The 21,427-nt window shown below is 55.6% G+C and overlaps 4 protein-coding genes across 4 annotated transcripts; all 4 read right to left on the bottom strand.

Moving 5' to 3' along the window:
- Positions 1 to 205: 205 nt before the first annotated feature.
- On the bottom strand, positions 206 to 3,083 carry LOC104264613 (translocon-associated protein subunit beta-like). Its single transcript, XM_009821762.2, is given in 7 exon segments — positions 206 to 958; positions 1,267 to 1,344; positions 1,523 to 1,631; positions 1,936 to 1,991; positions 1,993 to 2,035; positions 2,586 to 2,734; positions 2,939 to 3,083. Coding segments are annotated over 7 exon segments (600 nt in total). The 5' UTR covers positions 2,996 to 3,083; the 3' UTR covers positions 206 to 850.
- A 3,779-nt stretch (positions 3,084 to 6,862) lies between these two features.
- LOC104256108 (cathepsin S-like) lies at positions 6,863 to 11,625 on the bottom strand. The gene is made up of 8 exons (XM_059832418.1): positions 11,589 to 11,625; positions 10,760 to 10,970; positions 10,414 to 10,536; positions 9,700 to 9,849; positions 9,402 to 9,626; positions 8,130 to 8,295; positions 7,798 to 7,900; positions 6,863 to 7,311 (listed from the first exon to the last, which is right to left on the bottom strand). The coding sequence occupies exons 2-8, from the start codon at positions 10,883 to 10,885 to the stop codon at positions 7,212 to 7,214; spliced, it is 993 nt and encodes a 330-aa protein (XP_059688401.1). The 5' UTR covers positions 10,886 to 10,970; positions 11,589 to 11,625; the 3' UTR covers positions 6,863 to 7,211.
- A 1,190-nt stretch (positions 11,626 to 12,815) lies between these two features.
- LOC104264334 (cathepsin S) lies at positions 12,816 to 15,845 on the bottom strand. Its single transcript, XM_059832419.1, has 7 exons — positions 15,720 to 15,845; positions 15,374 to 15,496; positions 14,997 to 15,146; positions 14,699 to 14,923; positions 14,327 to 14,492; positions 14,005 to 14,107; positions 12,816 to 12,915 (listed from the first exon to the last, which is right to left on the bottom strand). The coding sequence occupies exons 1-7, from the start codon at positions 15,843 to 15,845 to the stop codon at positions 12,816 to 12,818; spliced, it is 993 nt and encodes a 330-aa protein (XP_059688402.1).
- A 1,258-nt stretch (positions 15,846 to 17,103) lies between these two features.
- CTSK (cathepsin K) lies at positions 17,104 to 20,071 on the bottom strand. Its single transcript, XM_059832192.1, has 8 exons — positions 20,023 to 20,071; positions 19,058 to 19,187; positions 18,774 to 18,896; positions 18,500 to 18,655; positions 18,211 to 18,429; positions 17,951 to 18,116; positions 17,740 to 17,845; positions 17,104 to 17,650 (listed from the first exon to the last, which is right to left on the bottom strand). Exons 1-8 carry the CDS (start codon positions 20,028 to 20,030, stop codon positions 17,551 to 17,553), a joined length of 1,008 nt encoding a protein of 335 aa, XP_059688175.1. The 5' UTR covers positions 20,031 to 20,071; the 3' UTR covers positions 17,104 to 17,550.
- Between the last annotated feature and the right edge of the window lie 1,356 nt (positions 20,072 to 21,427).

The raw sequence follows: 21,427 nt of genomic DNA, 5'->3' as shown, positions 1-21,427 counted from the left end.
GAACAGAGGAACGAGCCCAGTAAAGCGATTTCTGTTCCCCACATGTTCCCTCTGCTCTCATTCTTCCATTTATTTTATTGATGGAGTAACGTACTGATTTATTTTCCTGACTGTATGCCCTTGAGCTGCTTTTGGAGGCAGCCAGGTGCCTCCAGGAAAAAGAAAAGCAGGCTTCTTTCGTGGGTGCTTGTTTTATTGCAAAGCCTTCAGTTCCTCAACACACCTCAACAGAGCAACCAGGAAAAAAAATATCCCACCCCAAACAACCAGACGCACAGCAATTAACTGCTCCCTGAAATACAACGGGGCTTCCCATGCCCCTCCCAGCAAAGAAGGAGCTCCAAGAAGCCTCTGTCTAAAGGTTTATCAGCACCAGGTAGAGCTCCTTCCCACAGGTGTTTCGGGGAGGTGGGCAACACCTGGAGGAGGGAGCCCCCCCAGATTTACAGGGTTTGAGAAGAGGGCGGCAGGCAGAGATCCACTTGGCTGAACGGAGTCTGGGAGGCAGCACGGATGCCAGAAATGCTGCAGAGCTGCACCCCCACAAATAAGCTCCGCGGGGTGTTAACACGTTCGTGTCACAGCTTCGCCGGCGCTTATCTGCAACAGAGCAAGGGGACTGTGCTCTGAATATGCAGAGAAAGGGGGTCGGTTGTGGGCTTTTCGGGTTTTTTTCTTCTTTTTTTTAAGGGAGAAGGCACCACACCACTGCCACGGAAGTGACAGGGCTGGAGCGTAGCCCAGGCAGTGCTTTTGCAGACTGTCGCTGATGCAAACACATCTACAGTTCTAGGCGGGTTAATGTCTGCTCTCTCCTGAGCTCTGGGGCGCTGGTGGCGTTTGGCTTTGCTCACTTCTTTTTGGTCTTGGGGCTGTCATATTTCGTCCTGCTCAAGTCCCACAGCAGCAGCATCCCGATGGAGGGCAGGGTCATCACGCCAAAAGCTGCCCAGTCCAGCTGGAAGGAGGAATTGTTAGAAAGGATTCAGAATAAATCACACGCAGCTGAGTTACAACTATCAGATCTTCTACCCGTAAAGCTTCTGGCCCAAATCCCACAGTGCCAGCTCCTTCACAGAGGTAGCTGGGATGGAAACCGCTCTTTCTGTGATATTTTCTTCTGGACAACGGACACAGGTTAACTACAATCCACGTTGGAGTTTTTCAGGTGACTGTAGCGTAAACCCAACGCCCCACAAACAGGCACTGTGCCAGGCTGCACGATCGCTGCAGTGTCATTTCAATTATTAATTGAAAAATACTTACAAAGCGAGGCGAGAACCTCCTGTCAAACTCACGCTGAGCCAGGATTCCTCTCTGCCCAGCAGCACTCGTGAAACCAACCTAAAAAAGGGGATGGGGAAGATAGTATTTGCCACCTTTTCTTCTTGCAAGAGAGTATGTGTGGTATAAGAGCACAGGGAGACGCATCATCTCCTAAGAAGCTCAAAGAGCCCAGCCAGGTGTATCTGATGTACAACATGGGCTACAATTGCATAAAAAGTCAAATCAAATCACTCACCACAACCTGCCCACCCTCCTGTGCCAGGTATGCGATGGTAGCAGAGGTGAAGTTGAAGTGAGCAGCTTCGAGAGGCTGCAGAACCGCAGCGTGGGACATATCACCCACTCTGAGATCTGAAACTTAAGGAAAATAGTTGCGTTTCATCAAAGGAAAAGCATGGACATGGGTACAGAAGAGAATCGAACCAGGTGGCAAAATCAGTCCCGCCAAGAGATCCCAGTCCTCTGTAGTCACAGACATCCAGAGCCATCCAAGGCGGATCCAGCCGCTCCTCCTGTCCCACAACACCCCGCCCAGGGTCCGGCATCCTGGAAACTCAGTGACAACGAATGAGGACAGCAGAGCTGCAGGATGCTGAGGGGTAAGAACGAGCGTTGGGAGGGGAGAAATTTCAAAACATGAGAAGATACCGAGTGATCTGGAGCCACTTGACATTGAACATCCCAGAGACAATGCCAAAATCCTCCAGGGGGAAAAGAATCATCTGAAACCTCTGTATTTAAGGCAGCACTAAGCGCAACAAAGAAAGGAATATGAGGAAAGTCTTAGATTTACTATTCTACTTACTGGGGAACTGTGCCATAGAGGGACAGCAGCTCCAGACCGACAATTAACAGCTGGAAGAACTGACTTTTGAAACATAAGAAGGCACCGAGACAGGGAGGAGCATCAAGGTGTGTTGCAGGGAGGCTGCAGGAAGAGGAAGGCAAAGCTGAGAGAAGCTGCAAAAAGTCAGGAAACTGGATGTCAGAAAAGCTCAAAGCCAAGAAAGAGCGTCTGTGTGCATGGGGAGAGGAACATCACAAGATGAAACACGAGGAACTGCACCACGCAGCTAGAGCGGCCACGAGGTGAAAGCAGGAAACAGCAAAAGCAAGGACAAAGGAACAGGAAGGAAAAGGCAAATCGCAGGCTCGGACCTTCAAGCACTGGTGGTGAGCTCAGACTTCGGGGGAGCACAGATAACAGCACACCACGGAGCCTAGAAACAGCCTCAAACCCTGCAGACACTCCCCAGGAGCAAATCTTTGTGTGTGTGTGTGTATGAGACAAGGCTTACCTGGAGCCAGCGGTGCAGACGAGGCACTGCAGAGTCCAGTCCTCTGCATATCTGTTTAATAGCAGCGATTTGGAGGCCAGGAGCCTGGCCCCTTCCTCACAGTGGGCCATGTAGAACAGGGCAAACACAGCAAGAATCAGAAGCCTCATCTAGAAGCAAACAAAAAACAGAGTAACGTTGATGATTTTATCGCAAGGAGAACGTAAATGAGATAACTAAATGAGGCAGTTCGGGCCTTCACGTGCAGCAAGACACGAAGAGCTGTGTACTTCGCAGCAATATTGGTATGGGATATCACAGAGCAGGGGGAAACGGCCCTGGCACAGGTCTGCAGCTGCACCTCAGATACTTACGTTCTTGCTGGAAAACGCACAGGTAACAGCACAGCAACCGCTTAGGCTGGCAGGCATGGTAGAAGAGAAGAGGGTTGTCTCCCTTTTCAAAGCCCCAACAGGGATGTCTCCTATCACTGAAGCGGCGTGGTGAAGGATGGCGGGTTTCCACCACTGCCTGTGCCACCTCTGACAAAACAGAGCTGGTTCTTCTCCCCACCAAATTCCCTGTTCCCCTCGGAAAGCACTAGCTCTTATTCTGAGCCACCGAGGTACTACCAAGTCCCGCCAGTGGCCTTTCTCTCCCCAGAACTCCCTGCTTCAGGCCACGTGTCCCCCTTTCCCTGAGCGCAGCATCTCCGGAGCCGCCTCACAGAGAGGACGAGGACACTGCACTGTCATTACATACACTACCTATACACACTGAGGTGTCAGAGCCCTGCTCTCCGTACCAGGGGACCCTTCCTTCCCCCAGTATTCCCCTGCCAGTTTTCACGCTGGTGTTTCCACCCCAGGCTGCCCCCACGCAGCCTGGGGGGCTCCCTGCAAACCGAAGAACCCCCCAGTTTCACCGACTGCTGCCTGCAGGAGACCCAGGGCCTGGACACCAGCGCCGCCCCCAGCCCAGCGCCCCCCCCGAGCTTCAGCAGCAGACCCTGCCTGGTCCCCCACGTCCCCGCAAAGGCCACCCCCAAGACAGCGCCCCCAGGGACCTCTCCGACCCCCACAGACCCTCTCAGGGCTCTGCCTCCACACACCTCCGCCATTCCAGAACCCCCCCTCTGGCCCCAGACCCATCACAGTCCTCCCCTGCCCCACAGACCCCCGCAGTTCTTCCCTCCACAGGCCCTCCCCTGCCCCACAGACCCCCCCAGCTCTCCCCCTCCACAGGCCCTCACTTGCCCCACAGACCCCCCCAGCTCTCCCCCTCCACAGGCCCTCACCTGCCCCACAGGCCCCCCAGCTCTCCCCCTCCACAGGCCCTCACCTGCCCCACAGACCCCCCCAGCTCTCCCCCTCCACAGGCCCTCCCCTGCCCCACAGACCCCCCCAGTTCTTCCCTCCACAGGCCCTCCCCCGCCCCACAGGCCCCCCAGCTCTCCCCCTCCACAGGCCCCCCCCCTGCCCCACAGACCCCCCAACTCTCCCCCTCCACAGGCCCCCCCCCTGCCCCACAGACCCCCCAGCTCTCCCCCTCCACAGGCCCCCCTCTGCCCCACAGACCCCCAGCTCTCCCCCTCCACAGGCCCCCCCCTGCCCCACAGACCCCCCAGCTCTCCCCCTCCACAGGCCCTCCCCTGCCCCACAGACCCCCCAGCTCTCCCCCTCCACAGGCCCCCCTCTGCCCCACAGACCCCCCAACTCTCCCCCTCCACAGGCCCTCCCCTGCCCCACAGACCCCCAGCTCTCCCCCTCCACAGGCCCCCCCCTGCCCCACAGGCCCCCCAGCTCTCCCCCTCCACAGGCCCTCCCCTGCCCCACAGGCCCCCCAGCTCTCCCCCTCCACAGGCCCTCCCCTGCCCCACAGGCCCCCCAACTCTCCCCCTCCACAGGCCCTCCCCTGCCCCACAGGCCCCGCTCTCCTCCCCACGGACCCCCACGGCCCACAGCCACCCAAGCCCGCCATGCCACCCGCCCAGGCCCGCCTTAGCCCCCCCCGGCCGCCCCTCACCGTTTCCGCCTCGTCGCCCGGCGACACCCCACGGCACACCGAGCTCAGGCACCGGCACCGGAAGTCCCCCGTGACCGGAAGTGAGCACCGCTGCCGTGGGACACCTCCCCGAGGTACGCTGGGAAATGTAGTCCTTCTCCGCCCGCCTAGGGACTCCGCGCATGCGCAGAGCGCGCAGCGCCCCTACCCTGCTTCCCGCCCTGGGCCTTCACTGAGGGGGAAGGGGGTGACCTGCAGAAGCGCCTGCAGACGCCGCCTTTAATTAAAAAAATATACCACTTTGCCACGGCCTGCAACGGGCCCTGCTGCCCTCCCGCGAGCCCTGGGATCTTTGCCGGGCTTCGCTGTGGCCTTCCGAAGGGTTTGGGTGAGGTTTGGGGTGAGGGCGAGGGTTTTGGGGAGAGAAAGCGAATGGGCCCCACGTCTGGGGGTGAGAAGGGGCTCCCAAGGAAAGGTGACTGCTGCAGAAAGCTGTCAGTCCTGGCCCCGCTTGTTGGGAGCCGTAGCGGGGGTCCGTGTTTGGCCTGGGCTCTGTTTTGGACGTGGGTTAAAAGTTCTGTAGAGGGGCTCCAAGACCAAAACGGGGATCCCAGAGAGAATAAAAGGCACACAGAGGCCTCTGGGGCACAAGGAAAGGCAGAGGATGGTTTGTGAGAGAACTCACAAGGGTCCTAAGGCCCTTACGGAGACAAAAGAAAGCTTGGGGAGGAAAAGAGGGACTGGAGATGGGATCTGAGCAGAGAGGGACTGAACAGAGGCATCCTAATTAGCACAGAGGACAAAAAGAGTGCTCTGGGATGCAAAGAAAGCCTGAGGAGGGACCCACCCAAACCCCCAGGACCCTTCTAGTGCCCCCAATACCTTCCCAGATCCCCACGACCCTCGAAAGTCCCCCCAATACCCCTCCCAGAGCCCCTAGTATGCCACAGAGCCACCCAGGACCCTCCAACTTTCTCCAGCACCCTCCTCAGAGCCCCTCAGTATCCTCCAAGACCCTCCCAGAGCCTCCCAGTACCCACCAGAGCCCCCAAGGCCCTCCCAGTATCCCCAATACACTCCCAGAGTCCTCCCATATCCTCCAAAGCCACCAAGGACCCTCCAAGTGCCCCCGGTATGCCCTCAGAGCACCCCCAAGCCTTCAGAACATCCCAGAACTCCCAAGGCCATCCCATAGCCTCCCAGTAACCCTGCTGAGCACCCAACTACACCCTAAAGCTCTGCAGGACCCCCAAGAGCCACCCCCAATACCACCTATACCCACCTAGTACCTGCGAGAACCCTCCCCATGCCCCCAGTACCCTCCCAGAGCCCCCCCAGTTTGTATGTTTGCGTTAAGTCAAAGTATTCTTTGTCCTTCATTCCATGAGGGTCTTGGCCCACCAGCTTTTCACTGGTTGATGTTTTTGCTGAAGATATGGTGGGTTTTGATTCCCTTCCAAGAACAGCGCTGGAGGTGCTCCGTCGTCTACAGAGCTCTCCGTGCTTGGAAAGGAGATGCCTTCAGTTGAAAGGGTTTTAAGACTTTGAGCAATGCTTTGGCAAAAGGGTTAAAAAATCCCAACAATAACCTATCCGGTTAGCTGCAAAGGCCAAAAATAGGTGATACTTTTGATAGGTGATGTGAGCATTCTCAAATGTCACCTTGCAGATGGAGACTTGGTCAGTTCCCCCACCTCCCCCAAGGTGGCAGTGGCACCTCAGGCCAGCGCAGTGCCCAACTAAATATAAAGGTGATTCTCTAAGTTTTTCACTGAAACAAACAACGAGGCGGTTTTTTAAGCCCATAGTAAATACATAAATATAGAGAAAAAGGGCTGGTGAACTTGCAGTCTCAACCAAAAGGCTTAACCTGAAAACCTTTTTCCTTCAGAATGGGTTTTACTGTCCCTGTTGGAAACAAGCGCTGTGTTTGATGATGGGTTGTGTTGTGTGGGTGCGATGGAGCTGAAGTGCCAGTGACAGCACTTACATTTCGATATCATCATCATGAGGACTTACATCAGCATGAAACCACGGGTATCAGCCACTTTCTCCCCCCACGCTTTTGGCAGCGGTCCGATGGTCCATATCCTCCATTCCCAAATCATGGACATCCTTTGGAGAGAAGCATCATTTGTGGCGAGGTTTTGTGAGGTCCTTACATGGGGGAGCACTGCCGGATGAGAAAATACTAGCTGGAATTCCCTATGCCACCCATTCCTGGCTCCAGAGACCAAATATCAGATTTTTGGATGGCGAAACTGATCTTTTATTTGTCAAAGAAATTCTGCAATTTCATCAACATCACACAGGCATAAAATGATATCTGTGTCATCATAGCGGTACTCAATGCTAAATTGGAGAGAGGAAAACATGATCTCCATTATAACTGTAGGTATCGCAATTTTACTCTGAAAAAAACCCCTTTTTTCCCCCAAAAGAAGTCACTAGGTGCCTGTAAATCACATTCCAAAATCCTCCCACGCAAAGGACTCCCTCCCAGCCTGTAACACAGGCTGACCTAACAGAAGGACGTTACCCACGGAGCCAGAAAATGATTTTTGAAGTCAGTAGATCCATGCAAGCGTAGCATCAGTGGTTTAACTGAAGCCTCAGGAGTCCTCTCTGAAGCACAGGCTCTGTCTATATTAGCGGGTACGAGGCATAACTGGCGATCCCACAATGGTTCGCGTGGTTTCTTGACATGCGGATATAGCCTTCGTCACCAAAACGCACGCCCCAACTTTTGGGACAGGAAACAAAAAAATGGACATGAGAAAAATTAAATTCCTTTTTCTGTAAGTGAAGAGGCAGCTTTATCAACATCACAGCACAGAAGCGTTTTCATTAACTGCTTCATGGGATTTCTAATCCTGTATTAAGTCACAACAACGCTCATCAACATAAAGGGAACTTAAGGTGGGTGTAAGCCTATTTTAAATGCATTTAAAAGTTCCTTCACACTGCTAGGGTGATGTAAAGGTGCTTTGACATGGCTAAGCATGAATCCTTAGGGAATAGTTTAAGGACCAATACCAACTTCCAACTCTATAACAACCCCCATTGCACAAGCACCCAACTGACCTCCCTTTCATCTGTGTAAATATCGGTCGTTATAAAATTGTGAGGATGTCAGTTTGAGCAGCGGGAGGTTGCCTAGGAGGAGCCTATCCCTACACATGGTGAGCATATGGATAACGAGTTCAGTGATACACAGTCGTGCCTCTACCTGTTTTTCACAAGCCAGTAATCCTTATCATTTAGGGTGCCGTAGCCAATCACGAGCACTCCGTGATTCACCTCCTGTGTGCACCGAGGGTCATCATACACACCTGGAAAAAAAGGAGTTAGGAAGCATGTCGTCAAACCACAAGACCTCGTCTTGGAGTCGAAGTCAACCTTCAGCATAGTCACTAACGCTGCTGTCTTAGGTTTTGTCGCATTGATGCCTTCATCCAGGAATTAAGCCCCAACTTGCCAAATTCCACCGAATTTCATAAGCTTTATGTGCAGAAAGACACAGAAGACTGTGAAGAAGATCTCCAGGGTAAGAGGACATACCTGACCTGTACAAGAAGAAGGTGGGCTGGGTGGCGTCAATGGCAACAGAGACCGGTCCGATGTTGGCTACAGCATCTTTCAGGGCTGCTTCATCAGCGTGTGGGAGTTCAACATACTTGGAACAAGTGGCGGCTCGTGTGGAAGCATTGTATTGACATGTCCCATTCTGGTAGGAACAAGGGGGAGTTGAGAAGATGAGCCTGAGGAATCCACCAGGAACAGCTCAAGACTTTCAGCTATGTGTCAGCCCTCTTTTACCCTGTGCTACCCCGTTCTTCACTTTTTTTTTTGACCACCATTTTTCTATACACAGGATTACAGAAAAGATGTCTGGAAGGACGTGAAGAGACCAGCTTGTCCATCTCACTTCCCTACAGCAAGAGCAGCCAAACCATTTCAACAGAATTCTCTGCCTTTTTTCTAGAAACCTCCGATGACAATACTTCTACAACTTCCCTAGAGAAACTGTCCTTGCTTCCTCATCCTTCCCATCTGAAGACTCATGTTTAACCTAAATTTATTCTATTGTAAATTAAGCCCAGGGCTTCTCATTCCCCCTCTGGACACAGAGAACAGCGTCTTTTGTCTCTGTAGCTGCCTTATGCCTGTTTGAAGACTTGTATTCCACTTTTCTTTCTTGGACTGAGCTGCTGTTCCTCTGACCTGTTTCCACAGGCCATGTTTTCAAGACAACAGGTCATTTCAGGGCATCTCTTGTCTCTGGCCATCAAGACTCTCAGCATTAGGATCTGTATTTTCTTATGGCTCTTTCCCTATGACCTTGCAGCATTCATACAGCATCTGTTACAGGCAACTTTTAAAAACAATTGTATGAATGTTGTTTACTGGAAACCTCTGCCCACTGAAATGGTAGAAATATCGATATCCCATTTTAAAACTATAGAAGACGGAATAATACAGAGAGCTGAGAACAGGACCCAGGACTCCTGTCCCATTTTTCCCTTCCGTGTAGTACATTGCCTCATAATTTATGTAGTACAGAAATAAACATGTAGAAATTCTGGCTGCCAGTCCAGTCATTCAACTATGAGAAGAAAAAAAAGTCTAAAGGTCCCTTCCCAGGTCTGAAAGAATCAGCTGCAAAGGCTGAGAAGATGACACGACACTGGTAGAAACCAAGACAGAGGGAAATCGGTGGGAGAAGAGGAGGAGAAGGGTGTCTACGCAGAATAGCAGAACAAATGGCCATGTTGCTTCCATGCTCGTGTGTTTTTCTGCAGATTTCACGTGCTGTCTAGGTCTGATGCCTACCTGAGCCGTGTAGGGGTAGGATGCATCCGAGTCAATCCCTTGGTTGTCAATGATGTACTGGAAAGCACTGGTCATGAAACCTCCACTGCAGCCTTTGTTCCCATACATCATGGAGCAGTCAACGAGGTTCTGGGTGCTCAGGGACACCAGCTTCCCCGTCTTCAGCTTCACCTGGGCTTCGAGGGCTCCCACGGCGCTGAACGCCCAGCACGACCCACAAGCACCCTGCAAAAGCCCCAGAGATGCTCAGACCGAGCACGGGACCGAGACACGAAGAGGCGCAGAGAGAGCTTCAAACCTGATTCTTCACATCCGTGACGCATCCCTTCTCCCTCCAGTCCACCGTGTCCGGGACTTTGCTGCCAGGCTGCGGTCGGTACGTGGAGGTCCGGTTTGGCCGAGGAGCAACGTTCAGCCCGGTTAACAAAGCCGCCACTTCCTCGCTGGTCTGGTGGGAAAAGAAAACACCGGCTCATGATCTCCTTGTCTCTGGTAAGTCCTACACGGGGTGTGTTGGAGGTGGAGGGGGGTTTCCCTTGAACAGTCTGAGCTTCAAGAGTTAGCAGGTTTGTGGAGTCCTTGGCTTTTTATTTTTTACATTTAATTTGTAGCCGTTCATTGGAAAGGGCAAGAAAAAGCAAATGCAAAGCTTTACTCCAGCACCAAAAATCCCTAGAAGCTGGTATGTTTAATGAAACAACACTACAACCTTGGGACATTGAAGAGGGATGATTTGCAAATATATATATAATGACCAGGACCAGGTCTGCGCATCCCAACTGCTGCATTAAGGAGTTATTTCCTCACACCAGATTGCCTCATGCCAGAGGTTGAGCACAGGAATGTCTGAGCAGTTTGTCCACGGCTGCTGGAGTCCACGGGAAGAGGATGGGCTGAGAAGGGTGTTGGGAGTTTTTCCACCCCTGACCCCCTTATATGCCTCATTAAATCAACCTTGCAGGTAATTAAAGACGAAGACAACCCCCTTCGCAGCAGCACAGCCAGCACCTACCATGTCTCCTAGGTGGTTCATGCCCAGCTCGTAGGAGTGCAGCCCCAGGGAGTGCTCCAGATTATGCAGCATCACCAGTCGCAGGTTCCTCTCCCATGTCACACGCCGGTCCGCTTCCTCTTTCTGAAATCAGACGCAGCCCTGTGATGTGTGGCAACAGCCCCTGCAGCCATTTCACCCCATTTTATCCCACAAAAGATTGTCGGGAGCCCCTGCCAAACCATCCCTGGGAACCAGCAGTGCTTCAAAGCGCTGTTGGCTCTTCTCCCCACTGCATGATGCCGGAGCAGCACCAACCATGTTAGCACCCCAAGCCGCCACCATCTCCCCGGCAAGATGCCCCTACCTCGTGGCGGTACTCCTTGCCGTAGGTTTTCTTCCAGAGCTGCCAGTGCCAGTCTAGTGCGGGGTCAGGGTGTCCCAGTGTCACCGCAAGCATGGCCAGGAAGGCGATGGAAGCCAGCAGCTTCATCCCGCTCAGCTGGGACTGGGGAGTCAGAGCGACGCGGCACACACGCTGGGAGCTGAGGGCTCAGAGCCGGAGCCGTGCTTGACCCCTTAGTGACAAATCCGGTTTGGTAAGAGAAGCAGAACGGTGATGACATCCCTGACCTGGACTCCCTGGCATGCCCTTCACAGGGTTTCTACACCAGGTGATGCCAACAGCTCCTGTCCTGCCTGCCTAGACAAGCACCCCGCAGCGGCACTGCCTGCCCCGCTCGCCTGCTGCGTACCCCAAACCCCTGCGAGGTGGAAGAGAAATCCCATCCAGGACTCATAAACTTCCCTCAGGGGGAGAAGTCTGCCGGACCCAACCCCTGCCCGTGCGGACACCGACACGCAGGGACACATCCAGACACACGCCTTGTCTCACGGTTCCACCCTGCCTGAGAAACCCTCCCCGAAGGAGGCTTACACATCGCCTGGTCAAGTGGCTGTTTTGACAAACCTGTGTTTTCCAGCACCTTAAAAAGCAAAACAAATCCTATTTCCACCCAGCTGATGTCCACCAGCTCCTGAAGATGGGCTGCTACATACAATTCAACTACCCAGAGAGGACTTGGAGGAGATTAGATGGAGTCAGAGTCAACATAAAAATATTGTTCCTGCAGTTTTACTTCCTCAAAGCTCAGTCCTCCCAGAGGGGTGTTAAAATACAAAAGCACCCAACATACCTGAAAAGGCTTCTTCTGCTGGTGGGTACCGATCCTCAGCTGCCCGGCAGTGCACGTGTATAGGGTAGGGGGGATGCCTGGGACAAATCCAGCACGTCCCCACTGCCGGGACGCCCAGGACCTCCAGCACACGGTGGCTGCGACTCGTTGGACAAATCACGAGTCAGGAAATGAGGAAATGCTCTGATTTCATTTTCACTTAGCTGAGAACTGGGCTTGCCGTGCCAGTCACGGGGTTATTTGAAGCAGGATCCTCAACACCGTCAGAAAATGATTGCAGATGAGAAAGTTTCCTATTTCCAGCACCCCAAAAATTAGTGGCAAGGCTCTCACGGTGGTTTATGTGGCTTATGGGGCCAGTGGGCAGGAGCTGGGTGTCACACTCCTCTGATACGACTTCTGCATTTTTGTGACTTGGTTCTGAGCTAAGAGGCAGGATGAGGTCAAGCACGGAGCCTTGCTACCGGTTTGAACTGGGTAGACCTGAGCTCCCATCCCACCTCAGCGGTGTACCAACCAGACCAATGCCAGCTCTTCCGAAAAAAAAAAAATCACATTTATTCACTTTTCTGTGGGGTAGCACAGAGGGGAAGACACAGAGGGTTTTAAATACAGTCATGGGATGGAGCTGAGCTGGCCAGCCTCAGCGCTGCCTGGACAGCAGGAGACACCTTTAATGCCCATTATGTTGCAGGCAGCTGAAAACACAGTCAAAGTCTCCAGCTGCCTGGAAATCACGCTGCAGCCTCCGGTCAGGGCATCCTCCAGGTTCCCACAAAGGACAGCCAGGCAGGAGGGTGCACTTCTCACCACTACGAAGCACCACAGGATATAAAATGGCTTCAAGAAACCATCTTCTAAGAGAAGAGGAGGAAGCAAAACAGTGTCTCAAGAGCTTTGAAGATGCAGCTGAGTCATTTTCTAAAAAGCTGACAGAGATTGCAAGAGTTAGCAATGACAGAGAGCCCTCCACCTAAATAATTGAAATAATTCCCAACAGATTATCCCTTATTAGTGGATAAGTTCCTGGGGAGGGTGAATGAGGCGGTCACACTTGATAAGACGCTCGAACAAGCCAACTGCGATCGCTCCTAATTTCTGCTGCTTATCTGTAGAAATGCAATGGCATTCCTCAAGGAGGGAAGGTTGGAGTAGAGCTGGGCACGCTCGAGATCAGCAGGGTGAGTGGCGGCATCTCAAGAGCTCATCCCGAAAGCGGGGAAGCCTCTAGATCTGGGGGTAAGCACCGTAGCTGGCAATCCCACAGTGATTTCCACGGTTCCTCGCCATCCGGATGTAGCCCTGGTCACCAAAATGCACACCCCAACTTTTGGAAGAAGGAAGAAGCAAAAATTAGACAACAGGAGGTAACTGCCTCCTTCCGTACCACCCCACACCCTCGCTTTTTTCTCTCCCCACCCCTTTTTAAAATTTTTTTTTTCAGTTCAAGCTTCCTCCCCAGCAGCTGCAGAAATAGCCAAATCCACATCTTTTTGCCAAAAAGGCTGAACCTCCTGACTGCTGCCCTGCCAGATTTTGCTGCCACTAACTCTTCTAAGGCAGAGGCAGAGGAAAATCACTTATTTTCTATGTGCTGGAGTGAGCCAAAACCACCAAGGAAATACCAGATAAAGGTGAATAATTAGTTTTGTATATTAAAAATAACAGATTTTTTTTTAAATCCTACCAAGGCCAGAGATGAGAGACAGCAGAGAAAACTGACGGATTTTTAGCCCAGCCCTGACATGAGGATAAAGGAGCATTGTTGACAGAACTGCCCACAGCCGGGTTTTTTTTTTGTTTGTTTTTAAAAAAGATAATGGTTTTCAGTTGCTGAATGTAGCTTTGCTGACATCGCAGTTGGGGTTTTTTTCCAGAGGTGCGTCTGTCCGAGCAGGACTCTCTCATTTCAACACTTTGTTTCTTCCTGTTCTGCATTTTAAACAGTGAAAAACGTGTTCACAAATACATTTTAATGCAAGGGGCAGCCTGGCTGCAATGGTCCTTCAGGCTGTGCCTCCAAACTGGCTGAAGGAGGGGGCTCACCAGCATGTCCCCAGATCAAAACAGCTCGGTTTCTCAACCAAGAAGCACCAGCCCTTTGCGCTGACTCAGCATCCAGGAACGTTGGAAACCCTGGAGTTTCCCGCAGAGCAGAAATCCCATTTTTTGAGCCAACTCGCAGCACAGAGAAGTCAGGCAGGAGCATTTTGGGTGATGTACATCTATTTGGGTTTATAGGGCTTAATCAAGGGCCCTTTACACCATGGTTGTGATGGAGCTGAGCCCTAAACATACCTAAAGAAAGCTGATGGGCGTTGAAAAGCGCATCACTGGCATGTCTTTGAAACCTGCAGGGTGCCCCTCAGAGCAGAGGCTGGAAGGAAAAGCTACTCAGTGAATGGGTTTGCTGTACCTGTTTTTCACGAGCCAGTAGTCCTCCCCATCCGAAGAGCCGTAGCCGATGACGAGCACGGCATGATTCACCAGCTGAGAACAGTTTGGGTCATGGTAGATACCTGGAAGGCATTTGGAAACAGCCATTGGACAACTTGCCGTAAGTCGCTGCCCAAATGGGAGTTAAATTCACTCTTTGGGAGATGTCACCAATGCCTGTCGCCAAGAATGAGGGCAACACAAGCTAAACACAAGTCAAAGCTGAAATAATTTATATTTGGGGAAGTTGGGTCACGGGAAGGAAGGCACAGCTCTTTGTCATGATCCCCTGGAAGACCCACCAGCTTTGTACAAGAAGAAGGTGGGCTGTCTGGCATCAATGCTGACAGAGATGGGCCCCACGTTGGCGACAGCATCCTTCAGCGCGGCCTCATCGCCATGCGGCAGCTCGACGTACCTGGAACACGTGGCTGCCCGCGCCGTCAGGTTGTAGCGGCACGTGCCGTCCTGGCAAACAAAGGTAAGGGGGAAAACGCATCAGATCCTGCACAGAGTCCTGCTCTGCGTTATGTGAGTCAGTACCGATGCTCGTGGCATTAAAGACAGACAACTCCACGGTCTTCCAAAGTGGATTTCCTCTGGAAGCAACAGGACTATTAATTCCTCCGTTTTAAGCTGAGCCAGCCTAAGCGTTGCCCAGGTCTGATGCCTACCTGAGCCGTGTAGGGGTAGGATGCATCCGAGTCAATCCCTTGGTTGTCAATGATGTACTGGAAAGCTTTGGTTTTCCATCCTCCACCACAGCCTTCGTTCCCATAGCTCCTGGTGCAGTCAACGAGGTTCTGGGCGCTCAGGGACACCAGCTTCCCCGTCTTCAGCTTCACCTGGGCTTCGAGGGCTCCCACGGCGCTGAACGCCCAGCACGACCCACAAGCACCCTGCAAAAGCCCCAGAGATGCTCAGACCGAGCACGGGACCGAGACACGAAGAGGCGCAGAGAGAGCTTCAAACCTGGTTCTTCACATCCGTGACGCATCCCTTCTCCCTCCAGTCCACCGTGTCCGGGACTTTGCTGCCAGGCTGCGGTCGGTACGTGGAGGTCCGGTTTGGCCGAGGAGCAACGTTCAGCCCAGTTAACAAAGCCGCCACTTCCTCGCTGGTCTGGTGGGAAGGAGCACAGAGGCATTCGCGACGTGCTGAGGTTTACTTTGCACGACAGGAGAGCGGATCCATCCACGCATCCCACCCCTCCGAAAGGGCCTGGTTTGTCCTTGCAGCCTCCGGGGATTGATGCATGTGGTTGTGGCATCACCAACATGGCGCATTTCAGCCCCCTCGACTGAACGCGTGACTCCACCCTTGAGCCTCGTGGTGCGGCCGGTGCCTACCATGTCTCCCAGGTGGTTCATGCCCAGCTCGTAGGAGTGCAGCCCCAGGGAGTGCTCCAGATTATGCAGCATCACCAGTCGCAGGTTCCTCTCCCATGTCACACGCCGGTCCACTTCCTCTTTCTGAAATCAGACGCAGCCCTGTGATGTGTGGCAACAGCCCCTGCAGCCATTTCACCCCATTTTATCCCACAAAAGATTGTCGGGAGCCCCTGCCAAACCATCCTTGGGAACCAGCAGTGCTTCAAAGCGCTGTTGGCTCTTCTCCCCACTGCATGATGCCGGAGCAGCACCCACCATGTTAGCACCCCAAGCCACCTCCACCTCCCCGGCAAGACACCCCTACCTCGTGGCGGTACTCCTTGCCGTAGGTTTTCTTCCAGAGCTGCCAGTGCCAGTCCAGTGCGGGGTCAGGGTGTCCCAGTGTCACCGCAAGCGTGGCCAGGAAGGCGATGGAAGCCAGCAGCTTCATCCCGCTCAGCTGAGACTGGGGAGGCAGTGCCAGACCCCAGCCTGGGGGTTTTACTTCCCCACCGATTCCCAAACCACCCCGGTCCCCTTAGTGGAGCTAGGAGCTTGGCTAGGAGCTGTCTCCAGTCGCACAGGGATGCTCTGCGGCCCCAGGGCAACCGTGAGCAGGACCAGACCCTTCCCACACGCACACCTGCAGTGCCACCCCCCCCAGAAGAAAGTATCTTCTAAGGAAACTTCGCACATCCCCAAATATTTCCTCTGCCCACTTTCCGTCTCCATCACTGCGGCAGCTCTCAGGGAAAAGGAGCAGTTGAGGGGGACAGACCAAGGAGGTAGAGATGAACCCTGTCCCCCAGCCAAGCACAAAGGGACTATTTCTCCGTGTTCTCCAGCCAAAACATCACCCCAGGGAGATGTCTCACCTGCCTGCCCAGCCACGGTGCAGCTTCCCACGGAGCCCGGCTCAGAATCGGGACAGGCGCGCGGGGCCTGGGAGAGCACGGGGGTGCGAGGAGGTCTCTCCGCTTGCTGCAGCCGAGAGCCGGTGAACAAGGAAATGCTCCTATTTCACTTTCTTTTCACAGCGTTCTGGTTTCGAACAACCCTGATGGAACATCCTGGCAGGCCCCGATGAATTCACCAGCGTCCCTCATCATCTCCGTCACCCGGCCAGGCCACTCGCCACGCACATCTTGGCATGGGTGTGAGTGGGAAAAAGAAACTTATTTTTAAGTGCCTAACCTCTTTTTTGCTTGAATTTTTAAAGCTAACATCACCTTCCCTTCCTGTTAGGGCTCGCCCGGAGCTTTGCTGCAGTCATTTCTCAATTTGTTGCATTAAAAGGAGCACTTGGGTTTGGGTTTCTGGGGAGACATGGGGGTTTTGGCTACAAAATGTCACCCAGCCCTGGCACAGACGTTTGCCCAGAAGCCGCGGCGCTGCAGCCCACACCAGCTGTTTATTTATTGCTCTTTCTTCCTCCTTAATCCCCCTCTATTTCTTCAACCTGTTTCAGGGGTCCTGCAAAACCCGCTGGGATTTTGTGAAAAAGACCCCAGCAGCACCTTCTCTCCCCACTTCGCCCCAGAGTCAGCCGCGTTTCACCGTTGGCTCCTGCCCCTTTCGGAAAGGGAAGGAGTTTTCCGCCACTGCAGCCCCTTCCCGCCGTGGGGCCGGTGCGGCACAGAGCAAACCAGCCCGAGAGTTTATTCCCAACAGGGTTTATTTTAAAAATAAAGTTGTATCATTCTCTGCAGCCCCCACTGGGATGCAAGGTGGGGGGAGACAGATTCGTGCTCTCCGTGGAGGATATTCCACCTGCGGCGCTCCCCACGCGTTCCGGGAGGCAGAGGCCGGCGCGGGACCTGTTTGCACAAGCATCCCCGGATGGATCAGACTCTCTGGAGCCGGCCAAGCCGGGCCCGGAGCATCTGCGGCCGCGGGAAGGCAGAACTGGGCACACATGGTGCCAGCATGGCAAAGGACTCCCGGGAAAACAGAGTTGGGGGGAGCTCATCGCACCGGTCATCTGCAGCCGGGGGGTCTCTCCCCTTTCCCGGGGGAGATTTCTCACGGAGAGACAGAGATTCCACCCCCAGAGCGACGTCAGCTTTGGAGACTAGGAGCGAGAAGGCCGAGTTTGAACACAGGGAAGCAGGGAGGGCGGACGGATGCGGCGCGGGAAGGGAGTGCGCCGGCAGCGCTCACATCTTGGGGAAGCTGGCGAGGTTGGCGATGCCGCAGGCGTTGTTCATGTTGCGCGCCAGGAGGACGTAGCCCTTGTTGCCCCACTCCTCACCCCAGCTGTGGGGAGAAAAGGCAGAGCCTGAGCTGCCAGCAGAGCCGCCGGCAAACCCCCACCCGGTGAAAAGCAGCCCCTTGTCCTGCCGTACCTGTTCTTGATGATCCAGTGCTTGGTGCCCTTCTGTGTGCCGTAGCCTACTGCCAGCACCGCGTGGTTGATGTTTTCGGCATTGCAGCTCTCGTCATAGTACACACCTGGGGGACGGGATGGATGGTTAGGCTCCAGATAAATCACCCGGCCGTGCCTCAGTTTCCCCGAGCTGCCCCATGGCCAGCGGGCACTCCCCCTCAACCCCTCACCCCGGCTGTAGAACTGGAAGGAGGGCAGGCTGGCGTCAATGCCCACGGAGACGGGTCCGATCCTGGCCACGGCCCTCTTCAAAGCCTTCTCGTTCCCTTCGGGGATTTCCCGGTAACCGCGGCACTTGGCAGCCTTCCCGGTGGGGTTGTACATGCAGCTCTCATCCTGCGTGGGACCAGCAAGGTCAAGGTGAGATGGGGATGGGAGGGCAGCCACGGGGGGAGAAGATGGAGTCACTATCCCCCTCCCAGCCCCAGACCTGGCCAATGTAGGGGTAAGCATCCTCCGAGTCGATGCCATGGTTCTGCCGGACGTACTCGAAGGCATTGGTCATGTAGCCGCCACCGCAGCCATCGTTGTTGGTCACACAGTCCACCAGGTTTTGGGGGCTGAGGGAGAGCAGCTTCCCCGTCTTCCGCTTCAGCTGCCCCTCCAGCGCACCCACCGAGCTGAAAGCCCAGCACGAGCCGCACTGGCCCTGCGGGGACAGGACGGGTGACACCGGGGTGCCGCCCTGCTCTGGGCACCCCCGGGAGCACCCTGCTTACCTGGTTCTTGACGGGCGTCACGTAGCCTTTCCTCCTCCAGTCCACGGCAGCCGGGGCTCTTTCAGTCCAGTCGGGGACATAGAGCGTCTCGTTGCGACGTGGGCGGCCACGGGGCACCTTCAAGCCCGTCATCATCCTCACCACCTCCTCGCTGGTCTGGGGAAGAAGCGCAGGGTGGATGTGTGCAGTCCTGGGGCTGCTGGGCAGAGCAGCACCCAAGGGTGCTCAGTCCCCTCTCTTCCACCCCATTACCGTCCCCGCCGGTGACACTCACCATGTCGCCCAGGTGGTTCATGGCCAGTTCGAAGGTGTGGACACCCAGCGCGTGCTCCAGGTTGTGGGTGTTGATGTACTTGAGGTTCTTCTCCCAGATCAGCCTCCGTGCCACCTCGTCTGCCTGCACCACGGAGTGAGATGGCGCTGGGCAGAGGGATCCTGCCCACGGCCCCCAGCACCACCGTGGGGACGCCCCCAGGGACACCAACCCCAGCCCCATGGGGACATCAGCACCCAGTAATCCCCCAGGGGCCGGTCCCCTCCTGCGGGGCTCTGCCGTACCTTGCCGTTGTACTGCTTGCGATAGGTTTTCTTCCAGAGGTCCCACTGGGTGTCCAGCTCCTGCTCAGGGTGCAGCTGGGCCGCCACCGCCGCGGGGACCAGCAGAGCCAGCAGCGTGGGCCACCACATCCTGGGGAACGGGGACAGGGACAGAGACTGAGCCTGGGAGGGCTGGAGGGGGCACCGGACCCTGTGCCCACAGGACCCTGTGCCCACCACTGTGTCAGGCTATAGGGGACTGGGAGCCCGTGCCCACCCAAGAGCTGGGCTATAGGAGCCGGGACCCTGTGTCCATCCCACTTCCAGGCCATAGGGGACCCTGCGCCCAGCCCAGTATTGAGCCACGAGGGACTGGGACCCCGCACCCATACTGGGAGAGACCCGATCCCCGTACCCACCCCACTACCAGGCCACGGGAACCAGCACCCCCGGCCCACCCTGGTTTCGGGCCAGGACCCCACCCTGCTTTGGGGCCCGGACCCCACTGCGGGCAGCGCTGGCTGGGCGCAGCATCACATGAGCCGGGACAGCTGGTTCCCATTACCGCACCGCTGGCGCTTTTCCGGCAGCCCCAGGCCGTGGGGAAACCAAGTTTTGGGGTCGCACGGAGCAGGGGGTGCAGGCTGGAGGGGTGCAGGCTGGGGGGGCCCAGGGGGGACCTGGGCATCCTGCCCCCTCCCGTGCTTTACCCGCTCTTCCCCAGCATCCACTTCCTCACCAGACCCCCGGGGCAGAGCAGGGATGGGGACGCCAGCCCGCGCCTGCAGCCCACAGCCCAGGTCTGTGCTCTGTGCCTCAGTTTCCCCTCTTGCACCTCTAAGGGTCCTGACGCTGCCATACGGGACCCTATTTCCCCCCCAGTCGCACTGGAGTCCATTTCCCTGGGGAAAAAGCCACCCGACTGCCCCAGCAATGCCTCGCTGGGTCTCCTGCCCACCCGCGGGACCCTCTCCCACACCTCTTACCTCAGCATCGCGTTGTCGGTGGGAGGACGGCACAGCCGGGGACTGGGGGATGCGGGTGCCGCGTCCTCAGCTCTTTTATGCCGCTGGATTGAGGAAGTGAAGAGGCAGCTGGAAAATTTTGGCAGTCGCTCGGGTCTGCACAGGGTTGGAGGGAAGGAGGAGACGGGGGGATGCAGCAGCGGCTCCTTCCCGGCTTCACGTGATGCTGCGGGGCAGAGCTGAGTCAGCCCCAGCTCGGGGCCACGGCTCTGGATCCTGCCCTGGGGACACCCTCCTGCCCTGGGGACACCTCCTTGGCCCAGAGTCCTGCCCAGGGTCACCCTCCTGCCCCATGGTAGAGGGGCTGCTTGTGTTCCTGAGAGACCCAGCACCCCACGGAGGGCTGAGCACCCAACTTGCTTCGGGAGAGGCACTACACAGCAGGATTAGACCCTCCCCAGCAACTCAGGGTCATTGTGTGACATCTGGAGCAGAGGACAGGACCTCATCTCTTGTCCCTCATGTCCCCAACACAGGACTGCTTCCCCTGCCGCCCCCTGGGCCCAGTTCTGGGGGGCACAGTAGGGCCCAGGCTTATCCCCAACCCGAGGCAGCAACACCACGGGGAAACGGAGCCAGACGGTGCTTTCTGTGGTGACTGGCACTTCGTCACGCGGCTCCTGCCAGGACGAGTCAGAAAACCTTGTTCACTGCCCGGTGTGACCCAGTGGCATCAGTGCCCTGCCCCAGGCACCCCACACTGGGGACATCATCATCATCACCCAGCCGTGGGTCCGAGGATGGACTGTCCCAGGGAGCAAGGGGCAGAGTTAAGGGGATGGGAGGAGCGCCAAGGCAGGGATGCAGGCTGGAGCCACCTCTAAACTGCACCCGTGTCACCCCATTGCTGCAGGGGTCCCCGGGGACAGGGACCCGCACCCCACACGCAAGCTCACCCTCCCCGGCTGCTGAGAAAGGGGGTGGCTGAGTCAGCCTGGGGCTCCACCGCGGACTCATGGCCCCGAGCACGGGGCCCTGACTCGGCCGCGCATGACCGAGCGGGGAGGCCACCGGCACAGGGAGCAAACGCCGGGGAGCCGAGCATTTTAGGGGGCCACACTCCTTTTGCAGAGGGGAGGCGAGGCTGTACTGGGGGCACTGGGCTGCACCCCCTCCCCAGCTGCAGGGTTCAGGGAGAAGATGATAACCCACAAACACAGAGATGACAAGCAACTGCTAACGCGCTCCAGACCACGACCGCAAGTAATTAAGAGGGGGAAGAAGGAGGGCGCTGGGGGGAAAGGCAGTGCCCGGGGTCCATCCCGGCTCTGCTGCCCCAGCGTTGCTGCAAGGCCAAGGCCAGGGATTTGTGACCACTGCCACAGTACGGGGGGAGGCAGAAATGAGACACAGAGCTTTGAAAAAG

The sequence above is a fragment of the Gavia stellata genome, chromosome 33 (assembly GCF_030936135.1).
Source record: "Gavia stellata isolate bGavSte3 chromosome 33, bGavSte3.hap2, whole genome shotgun sequence".
NCBI classification, from domain to species: domain Eukaryota; kingdom Metazoa; phylum Chordata; class Aves; order Gaviiformes; family Gaviidae; genus Gavia; species Gavia stellata.
The sequence above is the reverse complement of the archived record's forward strand: the minus strand, read 5'-3'. Positions and strand labels throughout refer to the sequence as shown.